Genomic DNA, 14,709 nt, shown 5'->3' on the forward strand with positions numbered 1-14,709 from the left:
CGTCTCCGTTTCCTTGGCGTGACAGTCGTGAATGAGACATTGTGATTTATATTCAAGTGACGTGAAAGGGCACAGTGCAGCAATAGCCTTCTTCTCATGCAGCCTCACTGCTGCCGCCGCCTGATTATTTCATGCTCCACTTAAAGCAGCCCTTCGTCGCTCTAAGGGATGCTGTTCTTCTCTTTTCTTTACTGAAAATATAAAATAAAAAAAAATCATATTCATTATCATATGAGCTGGTGAGGATGGATGCACAGATGGAGACAGGAAACAACAGCAGCGAGAAGGCCGAACAGATGACAATGATGATGACAAGAAATCTTGCTCGTTTTAGAGTATAAATCCAATTGAAATTTTAACTTGTTCACTGCAATAGATGTCCAATCCAGTTGAACTGGGTTGGATGGCAGAAAATCAATGAAAGTATATTCACTTCCTGGCCTCCCAGTTCAAATAGACTGGATGTCTGCTAGTGAGGAACTAATTTAAATTCACCCCAGAAGGTAAAAAGAGATGATTGGACATCTTTCATCGTCATTGGCACTGAAAGAGTTAATGAGGACATCATTAAAAAAAATATATATATATATATATATATATATATATATTTGTGTCAGATGAGGTCATATTTCTCAACCAGAAATCATATTGCTTAAATTTAGCTTTTAGATTTGCCTGGCATGCTGCAAGAAATTGGTATGACCTAAAACGTTACAAGTTTAACATTACGCACACCTGCGGGCAATTTGCTTTAACATCAAAAGAGTGATCTAAAAATGTCATATATTACCCATCATCAAAATTCACCATGTGTCTCCTTTGAATTTTCAGACCCGAGCAAGCCTTTCCATCACGTGACCAACGCAACATAATTCCGATTGGCTGAGAATTTCTTCCAATAGCGACCAATTTCACCTTTTAAAAAAATCCTATTACCACAATGCAATCTTCTGCCTGCTCATCCCAGTCCGCCAAGCCGCGGCGTTTCGACGTCAGTCGACGGGCCACGACCTACGCCGGACCAAAGTCTCGTATTGTTCCGAAAGAGGATAAAAACATGAACCCCATCACGTCTTCCTCCCCTAGACGTGTGACTAAAGCTCCAGTTGCCACCCCCAGGACCAGGCCAACGGTGCAGCCTCGAGCGCCGCTCATCCAAAGCAGATTCAGTGCCCAAAAACAGAGCTCCGTCCCTTTGAAATCAGCTAAACCCAAACCCAAGAGCCTTCGCATCGCAGTGACAGCGAAAAAAATCTCCCCTCCGCTTCCCGCGGCTCCTTCGGTACTCCCTCTCGACCCCAATTGCAACGAGGCGAGCCTGCCGTGCTTGTGCTGCGACGGTCGCTCGCCGCAGGACAACAACAGCATGTTCAACCATAACCACAACAACAACAACACCATTTCTCTCAGGCATCAGCTGCAGCTTCCTCCTCCACCTCCGGTCGCTCCACCCCAGAGGAAAGAAGAGACGGGGGTGAAAGAGCAGCTTCGCTCGCCATCTCAGCCAGAGCCACATTCTCGTCCTGCCGTCGATGAAGACGTGTTAGAAAAAGTGGATCTAGATGACAAGAAAGAAGCGAAATCTGAAGAAGAGGAAGACGAGAGCAGCAGCGGAGACATCGATATCGATGACGAGGACGATGATGACGGCGACCGGGACGATGAGGACGATGACGACACCCTGGTGCCCTCATGCTGCGATTGCCCTCCCTCCCTGTTGGAGTTCTCGCTCTCCTCCTCAACCTCCTCCTCCTCTACTTCCATTAGCTCTTGCTCCGATCTGGAGTCGGACTCGGCCGATCATTACGTCCCCCAACGCCAAGACCCTCTGTCGGTCACAGTCAAAGACTCGTCGCCACAATGTCAGCCGCCCGCACGTTCGCTCCCTTCCTTGCCGATTGGCCACAATCCCTTCAAAGTGACGTCGCGCACCCCTATTTCCTCCCCAGATGAGGGCTATCCGTCGGCACTGGACACCCCATCTCCTGACTACTTGGGAGTCAAAGAAGATGCCGAAGTCACCAAGCTGGGTTTGCTGGACTTCTTGGAATCGGTCGGCGAGTTTGGGAAAATGGAACGTTTCAGTCAGGTGATCCAAGTGGCCCGCTGGGATTTAGAAGGCGAGCAAAATTGGGACGTGTTGAGAGACCGCTTGGATCACTTGGATCGCTTAGAAAAGGTCAACAGGGAGATCAAACTTTCTTACATCGCCAGGCTTCACGAGAAGGGCTCCAATCTCGACGACCTGGAGGAGCGGGACCTCTCCGACGTCATGGATGAAATGGGCAACGTCGACGTGGGCTGGAAGCTGTACAAAAACCGTGGCTCATCGATGGCGGAATCTCAGGAGTTCTCCGACGCCGGCGTGGACTTGACCGCTCCGTCAGACTGCGAGGATCCTCTCGCCCCGGACTCTCTCACCCCTTCCCCGGCCGAGCCGCCTCCTCGCCCCCCCAAGCCTCCGGCCCGTCATGCCAGCGTCAACTCCGACCTCCACACCTACATCAACATCAGCCGGGAGACCACCTCCATGGCCGTGTCCACCACACCCACCTTGTCCACTTTCTCACCCAACTCTTCCTCTCCCACATTCACCACCTTTCGCTGTGAGAAACCTTCCCCCCCATCTCCCCCATCCATCCCTCCCCTCCCCGCCTCCAAACCCGTCCCGTACCTCACCCTTTACACCACCTCCGCTCCATCCATCCCCACGCCGACTCCTCCCATCCCTCCACCTCGGAGGCGACATCTGGCCAGAAAGGAAGCCCAACGTCTCGCTGCCCTTCAGGCCGAACAGGAAAAGACCCCCTTGTCCCTACCTCCCCCCACCACACGTCCACCACCTTTGCCTCCGCCGCCAGTTATCTCCTCCTCTCTGCCCCCTCCAGGTATAGCCCCGCCACCCCCTCCGGCATTGCCTCCCCCACCTTCCTTCCATGCGCTGGACGTGGAAATCCGCAAGCTATTGATGCTGGCGGGGCTGACTCAGGCCGAGCTCCTAAAACTGAGCCCAGAGCTCGGCGATTGCGTCGGGATGTTGGAAGAGGAAGATGGCAAGTCCGGACTACAAGAGAAGGACAGGGAATGCGATCCTGAAACATTGGAAAAAGAATATAGCAGTCGAGGCACGTCGGCTGGAGATGGACGGGCAGATATTCCCAGGGAGGGCAAGGCGGAAGAGGCAAAAGAATCCCAGAGAACCACCTCCTTCTCGGAAATGGCCCGAAGACGAAAGAAGAGTGGCAATCTAACATCCGAAACGTACTACAGCACAACCTGGAGTCACATGCAGGACACAAAAGCAAAGAGCATGAGCTACGAGTCCCGCCATTATCCAGGTGGGGTCCTGGATTCTCCTCCCCCTCCTCCTCCGCCTCGCCCCTTACCGCCAATTCCGCCAAGCCTTCGAGCCAGCACCCTCGTGGCAAACTCCTCGCGGCCTGAGCGTTTTGATTGGCTGATAGCATTCACGCCCGAAGTTGACGCCCCGCCGCAATCCACTCAATTGAAAAAATCTCAGGCAGAAACCACAAAGAAGACTTCCCCGCTTCCAAAAGTGACCAGCTTCAAGGAGTTGCGTTACCGTAACAAGAGCGCCGCCCCTACAACAAGGGTGATCACTGACCCTGACCCCGACCCCACCGTCATCACCCCGGACCCCGACATACTGTATAACCTGAAGTGGAGACGGGAGAAGGAGGGCAGCGGCGGCAGCCAGTGGGAATACACCTCTCAGGCCCAGGCCCTGTTCACGCAGCCCCCGCCGGCCCTCACCTCCATGGCGGCGTTGAAGGAGATGCTGCAGAGGGCAGACGAGGAGAGTGGAAGAGCCGACAAGGTGGGCTACTCGCGCAGTGACAACAGCCTATGGACGACTAGCAGGGAGTGGGAGCTCGAAGATGTGGGGAAGCAGGACAAGGAGAGGTGGGAAGAAGAGGAGGCGGAGGTGCGAGGACAGGCTGACGGAGGGAGAACACTTGAGTCAAGAACCACTGGTAGGAACCAATTAACATTTATTCTTCTTAAATTAGGGGCCCTTAGACCTATTTACGCAGGGGTAGGGAACCTATATGTGGCTCTTTTGATGGGAGCGTATGGCTCAGGAGCCATATGTGTCTCTATCCTGTGAGCTAAAAAATATGGAAACCGCTGGTCAGAAATGACTAAAAAAAACCACACATTTTCATGTATATTAACTTTTAAATTCGGAGTAGGGCTCTCAAGGAATAATATTTGAAAATAGGAATTGTTTTTGGCTCTCTTGGTCAAAAAGGTTCCCGACTCCTGTTCTAAAGTCTTGCAGAAACTCTACCTTCTTTGCCAGTCTCGCTCATTTTAGTGGCAATGACTGCATGGCCCAATACGTACTATTTTTTTTAATGTCCCGCATGGGACAAACAAGAAGAAAATTTAAAAAAAGATACTGTAAAGCAATGTTCCCTCTAAGCTGCGCGCGTGCGCAATTGCGCACTACTCTCGTCTTCTCTGCGCACAGCAAATCATATGGAGCGCACAAAATAAAATCCCCATTTTTTTTTGATTTTTTTTTTTTTTAGCTGTGAGACAGACGCGCGAACCACTCATCCACCAGGCCGCCCAGTCATAGATATTAATCATTACATTTTATTATTACTGAATCATTTATGTGTAGTAGACATGCACCTGCTTATGGCAGGTGTGATACTGGTGTGTGCCCATAGCGAGCAATGATGATGTTGCTCACACCGGTACTCAGTGTGCTCAGGGAGGTTGTCATTCTGCCCAGACAAACAAAAAAATAGAGGGAACATTGCTGTAAAGTACTTCCTGGCTGAGTGAATAATATTGACGTAAGGTGAATCGATCACCATGCAGCCAGGGTGAATTTTAAACAATTAAAATTTGCATGGCATCTGATTGTGTGGCTCGTCTTTAGACCTGCCAAAAACAAAATTAAATGATTTCAGAATTCACTGGGAATTTCAGCGTGTAAAAAAAAAAAATCTAAAGTAACAGTTGTGGGCACAATGGTGTGAATCGGGGTGGCACGACGAAGGATGAGCATGAGTCACAGAATCGCATGTTGCCGAAAGATTATGATGGGACAAAACTGGCAGGATAACTGTGTGGGTGAAAGGATGGATGCTGAATGTAATATGAGGGGAAGTTGGAAAGTCTCCAGCAAGCGTTTCTGTTCCTGCTTATCACAGTGTGATGTCATCACTGTCTCATTTAATTATTCATTGCCTCTCCCTGCCCAAGGAAGAGAGAAGGTGGAAAGTCCTCTAGTGAATATACTAGCTTTTTCTTTAAATCCCCTCGATATTTAACACGCTGTCCTTTTTAAATGAGTTTTAATTCCAGCACTTTTGGGATGTAGATATTTTTTCTGTCTTCATAAACCAAGAGTGGCAGATAGATAGCTTAGGGTCAGGTTACTGACCTCATCCAGAGCTGTGATGAGTTTAACAAGAAAGAAGGCTTATTTAAATTTATATCGATCAATTCTAATAGTTTTCGCAATAATAATCAAATTTAAGCAGTTATTACAGCATACATACACATCACAGTGGAGGAGCTGGGTTCAAATCCAGGTCGGTCCACCTCTGCGGAGTTTGCATGTTCTCCCCGGGCCTGCGTGGGTTTTCTCTGGGTACTCTTGTTTCCTGATTGGACCCTCTCTAAATTGCCCCTAGGTATGAGTGTGAGCGTGAATGGTTGTTTGTCTCCTTGTGCCCTGTGATTGGCTGGCCACCTATTCAGGGTGTCTACCACCTCTGCCCTGAAGTCAGCTGGGATCGGCTCCAGCACCCCCGCGACTCCAGTGAATATAAAGCGGTTCAGAAAATGAGATGAGAAATTAGTGGCCTAACTTTTTAGGCATGTACGTACATCTTTAAGAGTTGTAGGAGGCGGGGCTTATGACTATGACCAATTACCGAAAAGCTTGATCCAAAATAGGAAGTGTTGCACCTTCAATTACAAGCGACCTAAATGTGAGTGACGTATGTTTATTTACACTTGGAATGATCATAGTTTTAATATCACAAGGGATTTTTCTTGATCACCTTAAAGATAGATTTTGTGCGATCTTTTAGCATTGCATAGAGACGATTAATTTAACCCGAGCGAACTTTGATATTTCTTGTGATTCAGTGTTGTCAATGCAAGTATATATAGCAACTTGAAAGGCATCTGAACCCATTAGTTACCATTGACAGCGATCGACGTCCAATCCATTTAAACTGTGAGCATAAAAGCGAATAAACTTTGCGCCCCATAATCGGATGACTATCATAGCCAATTGACAGAGTTAAGTAGCACTAAATATGTTTTTCCTTCTGCTCAACATTCCACAGGCAACTCATGAAACCGAAAGTTGTAGCTTGATGATTTTCCTGTCTTTCTGTGTCCAATCAGCTAAAATGCAACTGTACTGATTTTCATTAATCCATGCAATTGTTGGTATTATGAATGACTTCTTCATTTGTGTTTTTTTTCTGCTGTGATACACTCCTAAGTGTGCATTCCCCTCTCAACAGACACTAACATGATCTGCATCTCTCTCCTTCCCGTTTGTTTACCACATTTTTTGGCTACTTCTCCCATTCTCCGATATCTCCATCATTTGTCCACTCCAATCCCGCATTCCTCTGCTTATGCCTCCTGCACTTTTCCATTAAGCAGTTTCCTCTCCCCCACTTTCCCTTATCCAGCCCCCTCAGCCCTACTTCCTCCACGCCGTCCCCACTTCCCACCAACCGGGCCGCTTCCATATAAATTCCCGGCCACGCGCCCACGTCGGCCGAGAGTCCTCGGAATCCCAGACCGACCGCGGGAATGACTTAAAGCAAAATAAAACAAAACCATTTTCCAGTACTTGCGGAAATGATGACACTAACGTGGACTCTCTCTACCGCATTGACGAGCAGAGCATTGCAGTCCATTGTGCTGCGGATGCTCCAGAATGCACCACCCCGTATAAAAACATCGATGTTATGATGACTCACCGATGCGATCAGATAAAGCAAACAGACCGTCACGCTAACAGAAGCAGGACCTCAAAAGAGCTCCCCCCTCTGCCCACTTATTACCTGCACCGCTCCAAGCACTGCCCATTGCACGGGGGCTCCCTTCCTCGCCTCTCCCCCGTCGGCGCCCTCTCGCCTCCCCGGCGTTCGGGAGCGCTGCCATCCGGCGCGGTGGGCTTTGGCCTAACATCACCCCTTTTCCCTCGCTCGAACACCTTGCCAGCCCTCTCCGCTCCCCTTTACTACCCACACTTTTACCCGCCTATACCCCTCTGTGCGCCTCCCCTTCCTCCAAAACTCTACCAGGTTTCTCAGCATCCACGCCTGGCCAGTAAGATCTTTTTCTCTTCTTCCATCTATACATCAAGTCTGTCTTTCTCTCTTTGCTGTATTGTTTTTATTCCCTACAGTGTCATGAGTGCAATGAAAAATTTGTGTTAAGGAATATCATACCCCTTGTCCACTACAAACTGAGAAAATAGGCTTTCAAGGTTGACATCTGCTTCTGTCCGATGAAGTGCCCGTCACTCTCTATACCATGTTTATCCATCTCTTATTGTTTGTCACGTCTGTTCTTTTCGATATTTGAGTTCACAGTAGTGTTGAAACAAACCCAGGCAGTAAAATTGGAATCTTCACAGTTTTGTATTAGATTGATTAGATCGAGCATGGGTGGGTTTTCCCTGGGTACTCCGGTTTCCTCCAACATCCCAAAACCATGCATGGTAGGCTGGTTGCACACTAAATCGCCCATAGGCATGATTGTGAGCGTGGGTGGTCGGCCGTCTACTTGGGCCCTGCGATTGGGTGGTCGCCTGGTGCCGGTAGTTGGCTGGGATAGGCGCCAGCACCCCTCGCAACTCTTTTTGAGGATAAGCGGTACGGGAATCGAATGAATGAAAATTTAACATACAAGGAGCTCAATGGCAAATCATTTCAATATGTCGCCGTGAAATAGGGTCTTGCCTAGCAGTTGCCAATCCTGAGTTTTATTCATAAGAAATCCCCCAAAATTGGTGGCAAAACATTATTTATAACGGAAAACTCCCAGTCGTATACGATGCTTTGATTCCTTCCATCTTCAAACCATCTGTAGTTCCATTTTTTTTTTCTCCACCCCCTGCCTTCTCATCGCTGGTGATGCCTACCAGCATTTTTAGTTATGATACTTCTCTCCGCCATGGCTTTATTTGCGCTTGTTGAATTTTATTTCTTCTCCCTCTAAGTCATTCCTCTTTTTTATTTTTATTTGTTTTACTGCTGCCACCGCCAGCTGTTCGCAGTGTATCGTTCGCTGGAGCCGTGCGGAGAGGTGAAGCATCCTGGATGGGTGAAGATGTGCCCCATCCCGTGAGAGGACATCGTCTGTCCTCTCTGCACCTGTTGGAAAAGAGAGGTATTGGTGCTGCACTCTGGGTATGATTAGGATTATCTTTTAAAGTAATATTATGTGTCTCTGCGTCACCGTTTTTGCCACAGCTCTGGTTAGCGCAGTCAGCGTGGCAGTGGAAGCCATCTTGGCCCAGTTCAGTTCTTCTCGGACTGTGGTTCAAAAGGTTAGTTGAAATGGATGTGTGTTGAAGGCTGACATTTTAATTGTGATGAAACACTAAGATGTCATTTCACTCAAGATGTCCAATTCATTTTGAATGGAAATCACTCAAAATGAATTGAATGTGTAAATTAAGTGCAGCGTTCGTCATAATCAGACGCCCACCTCCTTCTTTGAAATCTCCCCCCTCTCTGGTGTGTTGAACACAGCGGTTGCTGTACCATAAATCATCCGCCAACACTGGAATACTGCGTCATTGAGGAAAAGCTTAAACCGGTGAAGTCATGAATCACATTTGCGACTTCTGTGTAAAAAAAGGCAGTTTCATGTTGGACCTTTACCGCTCCTCTATGTCGTTATTGTATGTGAAGACACAACTGACAGCGACCCAAAATGCCTCATGAAAACAATGAAGCCAGCCAGACCTTGCCACAGCAAAAGATACATTGCATTTGCCGTATCTTGCATGCTTTCTGCCGCTATCTGACAAATTGTCCTCTTCCCTTCTTGTCTCCAGGCCTTATCAGGAGACAGCACCGTAAATCCATCTTTGGGCCGTCTGGTGCTGCAGTGCCTCTGCCCCGCCCTCCACGGCCTGCTGACGGACGGTCTCAAGCCCCACCAGAGTGACCTGATTGCAGGCAGGAGGCCGAATTCGGCTTGGAGCTTGGTCCTGGCTTCAACAAGACCAGGTGGGGGTATAGAAGTAAAATCCATTTTGATTTGATTTAATGCAGTATATTCGCCTACAATTACAGCATGATATGAATGGATTAAGATTTTGACTGCCTTTCGGTTTTCAGCAGACACGTATTTCTATTTATACCATTTCCAATCTTGTCTTTTATGTTCTCGATCCAAATCCTTCAGGACCTAAAACACAAGCCCTGTTCAATCTACAACTTCGAGTCGGAGAACTTCCTCAGCTGAGACAGAGCAAACACCGATTCAATGCATTTGTCCTCGGATTACTCAAGTCAGTTCCAGTTGTTTACAGAAAAATCTTTTTTCCTTATGGTTTCGATAAAGCTGCCTGTATTTATGTATTTATCTATTTTCAGTTCAAAGCAGCTTGATTTCTGGGTTTCCAACCTTCAGTCCAGCCGAGGTAAGTGCTCTTGGACTCCTTTATTTGAAAATTATTTTTAGAATAACACAGACCTGAAGGCAAACTATTAATTAATTTAAAAAAAATATGCAGGTATTCACATTTATTTTTATTTTCCCTTCTTGTTGACTGGCAGATGTTTTGGATACGTATTACCGCCCATCCTCCTTCATGCGTCTGTCGCTGAACGTCTGCCAGCCTCTGTTCGAAGAGCTCCTCCTGGTGCTGCAGCCTCTCAGCTTGCTCACCTTCAACCTTGACCTGCTCTTCCAACACCACCACCTGGAGCCCCCGCCCACTGCGCCGCAGGTGCGCAGTTCAGCCTGCCAAGATGCGGGAAAACCCACACAGCCCGAAATAAGAGGCGGAAAATACATGGAAAGCCTCTCGGGAGTCAACTTTTCAGGTCCCGGAAATCAGGAAACTGAAACGGCTCAACTTAGTCCTGGTAACGCAGGGTGGTCCTTCACCCTTGGGCACACTAGTCCACAGCTGCGGTGGGTCCAGGAGAAAAGAATTGGCGAACTACCTCCTCCAAATCTAGAGGAGGACAGCCTCGCTCAGCAGGCTGGACAGGTACTCACTTCCTGTTGAAATTTCTCGTCTATAACGATATGGTATCGCAATTCGATGCACAAAACGATTTTTTTTCTAAAAGCGGTAACAACAATTTGAAGTACATAAAAACTAAATTGATAAAAGCTAAATATGGACAGGTGAAATCTATAAATGTGAAAATACAAAAATAAAAACATACCAAAAAAGTATTAAATAAAATATAAAAAACTTGAAAATGTACAAAAACTCATTATGATTCATACTAAGATTATTGACCTGCAGTTTGATACACATTTTATTCTAAATGTGAAAAGTATTTGACTTAAATAACATTTTCACCTGAAAATTTAACACGGAAATGCAAAATTAAGCGGGAAACGTATCGTAATTTTGGTTTTGATACACGTATCGTCATGTATAATCATTCAATAATGACTGAAATTTTGTTGTGAAATCCCAGGTTCTGCAACAGGGGTGGGGGACTGTGATGCGGTGGGGAGAAAAACTGAGCCAAAACCTAGCCGATCTCAGTCTGGCTGCAGGAAAGACGGAGGAGGCCCACAATAATCACCGGGCCCAGACAGAGAGTGACTTTTCCCCGGTTAACTCTGTCGCTCAGGTGTCCTGGAGCCTGGGTCGCCTCTTTGGCTCTACTGCAACCAGAAGCCCCAATAGTCCTGTTGGCCACGCACCACCAAGCAGGTTAGTCTACTCAAATACTGAAGGTAGGTTTCACAGGAACCACCGAGATAATCTTTCCTCCTGTGCATGCAACCTTTTAGGCGTCCATCGCAGTGGTTGGCTCCCGGCGTCACAGCGCTGACGCGAATGGTAAGCAGCACTTCCACGCCGGCTTTAAAAAAAAGCCCAGAACTGGTGGAAGGGAATCACACGGTGCCCGAAAACCCATCTGATGCTCCAGAAGTGACAGAAAAACCACACAGGTACATTTTCTATTACTTGAGCATCCAACTAAAAAGTCATCTTTGAGCGACAGAAAAATACATCAATTTAAATGAGAAATCCACTAATGAAGGTTCATTTATTTCCATCTTTTAGTGTGAAATGAGAGCAGTTGTAATATTATTTACGCTTAAAGATGCTATGAATAGTAAACTTTAAAATGACAAATGATCAACATCAATAACAAAAAATTGGCATAATATTCCCCACTTTTCTTTGACCAGATAAAAATACAAATAAAGTGAATTATGTTATTGGACTTACTGTGAAATTAAAATGCTGAACAAAAAAACTACAATATGATTTACACTTATAGATTTTAGATTTATGATAGCAGATTATATTTTGGACACAAATCCTACCTAAAATTTGAAAGAAAAGGCTTAAATAATGAAATTAGCTCACACCCAATTAGGACCGGTTTGCCCAGCCTGCGCTACAAAGCTAATTGGTTGTGATGTCAAAGTTCAAAAAAACAAGTGCTCATGATCCATTGTTTTGGGCTGAATAACTATGGAACGGTAACAAAACTACCACATTTGAGTGCCAAATTTGTTTTCTACTTAACATTAGCGCCACCATTTTCATTTTTTTGTTTACATGAGGCCGTTTGGAAATGCTGCAATACTTGACTCCCCAAAATGAAACTCCCACCTCACCCATCATCATGTTTTATTTTGAATTTTATAGCCTCCCATGAAATTTAAGTGGCACTGATGCAGGGGAGGGGGTGATGTCAATATTTGTTTGCCTTATACTGCACGGCTCTTCTTCTTTTTTTGTTACTGCGGGGCGCCCTTCAGGTCCGTGCGAACGCTCTGCGACCACACCGGATCGGGCTCCGAGCTCAGCTTCCGCAAAGACGAGGAGCTCGTAGTCTTAGCGGGCGTCGACCAAGACTGGATCCGCTGTCGTCAAGGAGACCTAGAGGGGCTGGTACCGATTGGCTACACCTCGCTCATCATATGACATTTTAACAGCTGGACTCCATGAAAATTTCATGGGAAGACAAAACATTTGAATGATACTATATACATATACGTATATTGTTGGGCAAATACTACGAGGTTGCAGTACTCTCTCTAGGATGTTCCACCATAATGTTGCGATTCCTCCACATTGGTCGCATGGATGGGATCAAATTTTGAACTTTAAGTCCAAAGTCTGGGTGAATCCCTTTCATGCGTTGTAAGCCTATCTCGGCAGCTGCTGATTTTAGGGTACTTAATCGATCGTGGGTCTTTCACATTATAATGTCTGCCACGCGGTTGAAGACACGGGCGGCACCTAAATTGGGAGTACTGTCCAACAACCTCCTGTTGCATACGTGATCATGTAGTGAACTGTAGCTGAGTGTACGTGTGTTTTATTGCCCACTGGCCCCACTCACCTTTTAATGCGTGTTTGACATTTTACTGATGTATAAATATACATAAATATATATAAAACTTATAAATATATAGGTCTATATATGAAGTGAGATTGATATTCCATTGAACACAAAGGGATTGTTAAGCGTGCAAACAACAAGGAGTTGGGGTTTGAAATCCAACATCTCCCTTTCCGCTTGCTTTGCGTACTCTGAGGACATTTCATAAAAAAATGTACTATATGCCTTATTTCCTCAAATAGTGGTCTCCAATTGAATGGATTAGATGCCTAAATTGGCATCCATTTTTTTTTTACAAAAGATTTGGAGCATCGCTATTGATCCAAACTTGCTCAAAATGCTACTTAAAACAATATGATTAAAATTAAAATAAAGCCAGATACCCTCTGCTCATGCCCCTGATTCACATTCTAAAGTGGATTATTCATTTTCTGTAGTGCAGGGGTGTCTACCCATTTTTTGTCACGGGCCACATGGTAGTTTCGATTACATCCGGAGGGCCGTTATGTCTTCCAACTAGACTGCCAAAATTAATCGATTAATAAAATGACAGCTTTCTCGATCGTGCTAATCGATAGATCATTTTTGGACATTCAAATTAGTACAAATTTTTGCAATTATTGATTTAAAATGAGGAAACACAGGAAATAATCTCCAATCGTCATTTGAATTTCATCATAAAACAGAAAGTTGGCACTCATCATTTACTTTCTCGGGCCACACAAAAAGATGTGGCAGGCCAGATTTGGCCCCCGGGCCGCCAATTTGACACCTGTGCTGTAGTGCTTATGCTCACAAGAGTCGCAGGGGATGCTGGACCCTGTCCTAGCCAACCCAGGGGACACCTTCAACTGGTTTCCAGCCAATCGCATGGCATCTGAAGTTGATTATTTAAAAAAGTCCTGCCATTGCTAGACATCCAATTCATTCAAACCGAGAGGACTGGCTGCGAATGCTCCTTATTTCTCCATTGAGAGCCCTCCCGGTCAAAATGGCTAGAATTTATGGAGATTAAACCAATACCTGTCTCTACAGCCGAGCCTAAGGCTGCTATTTGAGGAAATAAGATAGCAACCGATGATTATGACTAATTTCCTACTGGTACCGGTTCGGCATGAGCTCATTACACTCCCTGAATTGAAAGCAGCAAGCGAATCCTTTCTTTTATGTGGCCGTGATTATGATGAAGATATCTTCTGGTGCGTTGGCTTTTGCATCCACATTTAAATCCGTAAGACAGCAATGTTGAAACTTCCTATGTCATCGATATTAGCAAAAGTGATAGTAGAAAGTGATCATGTGGTGGCAGTAATAAGTTCATACACAGTACTTTGCTTTGCCTTCATCTAGTTAAGTGATTCTCGTCATTTTTGGAATGGACACGGAAACAAATGTGACAGTGTCGAGCCATTACAGCCATTTGTCCTCTGGAGGAGGACTCGTGTATTTTGTGCTCCCAAAAAAATTCAAAGAGATTAAGATTCATGTCTAAAAATAAGGTCATGTTTTATTTTTTTATTTCACTGATCAAATCAGCTTTCAGGGAACTCTTTAGTCATCGTGTAAAGACGGTGTAGCATTACTGTCACCATGGCAACAGTAGCATTAAATTACACCAATGCTCATCAATCTCCCTAAAATATTGCCTGACAACACATTTTTTTGTTTTTGTTTATGTTTGTTTGTTTTACATGATCCTAATGTGAGGTCAAGACGGGCAAGCATCTGTTTGCACGCGTTTTATTTATTAGATGTACTATTTATTGCTCTTTCTCGGTCAAATCGCAGGGATTTGAAATGTGAGAGCATGTGAACATGTCAGGGAAAGCACATCCTGGTGTTTCACTTGTGTGTGTGTGTGCGTGTGTGTGAGTGTGTGAGTGTAAAAATGGGTTGTAGTCAGTAGCTTGGCCCTCCATCCCTCCCTGGTGTGATGTAGCCTGTAGACATGCCCTGTGTCCTCTTAATCATGATTACAGCATAATTGTGTCCCTGTTCACTTCCTGCATGTGCTTGTTTGTAAATACACGAAATAAAATCTATCAGTATGAACCAAAACCTTTGTCTTTCTTTTCTTTTGGGTAATGTCAAGGGGTCGGTGTCCAGCCTCAATTAGACTTTCATCTTG

General features: G+C 45.7%; 1 protein-coding gene across 3 annotated transcripts; it reads left to right on the top strand.

Annotated features, from left to right (window-relative positions):
- Positions 1-881: 881 nt before the first annotated feature.
- Positions 882-14,639, top strand: rusc1 (RUN and SH3 domain containing 1). 3 transcript variants are annotated; one of them, XM_077598375.1, is made up of 11 exons: positions 882-3,995; positions 6,664-7,341; positions 8,284-8,406; positions 8,490-8,566; positions 9,080-9,254; positions 9,433-9,538; positions 9,624-9,670; positions 9,807-10,246; positions 10,689-10,930; positions 11,011-11,172; positions 11,995-14,639. In XM_077598375.1, the coding sequence occupies exons 1-11, from the start codon at positions 941-943 to the stop codon at positions 12,158-12,160; spliced, it is 5,271 nt and encodes a 1,756-aa protein (XP_077454501.1). In that variant the 5' UTR covers positions 882-940; the 3' UTR covers positions 12,161-14,639. The 3 variants fall into 3 exon arrangements, with proteins under 3 accessions (XP_077454501.1, XP_077454502.1, XP_077454503.1); XM_077598376.1 differs by having other exon boundaries at positions 6,667-7,341; XM_077598377.1 differs by lacking the exon at positions 6,664-7,341.
- The last annotated feature ends 70 nt before the right edge of the window (positions 14,640-14,709 follow it).

Source organism: Stigmatopora argus, chromosome 4 (assembly GCF_051989625.1).
Source record: "Stigmatopora argus isolate UIUO_Sarg chromosome 4, RoL_Sarg_1.0, whole genome shotgun sequence".
Taxonomy (NCBI): Eukaryota; Metazoa; Chordata; class Actinopteri; order Syngnathiformes; family Syngnathidae; genus Stigmatopora; species Stigmatopora argus.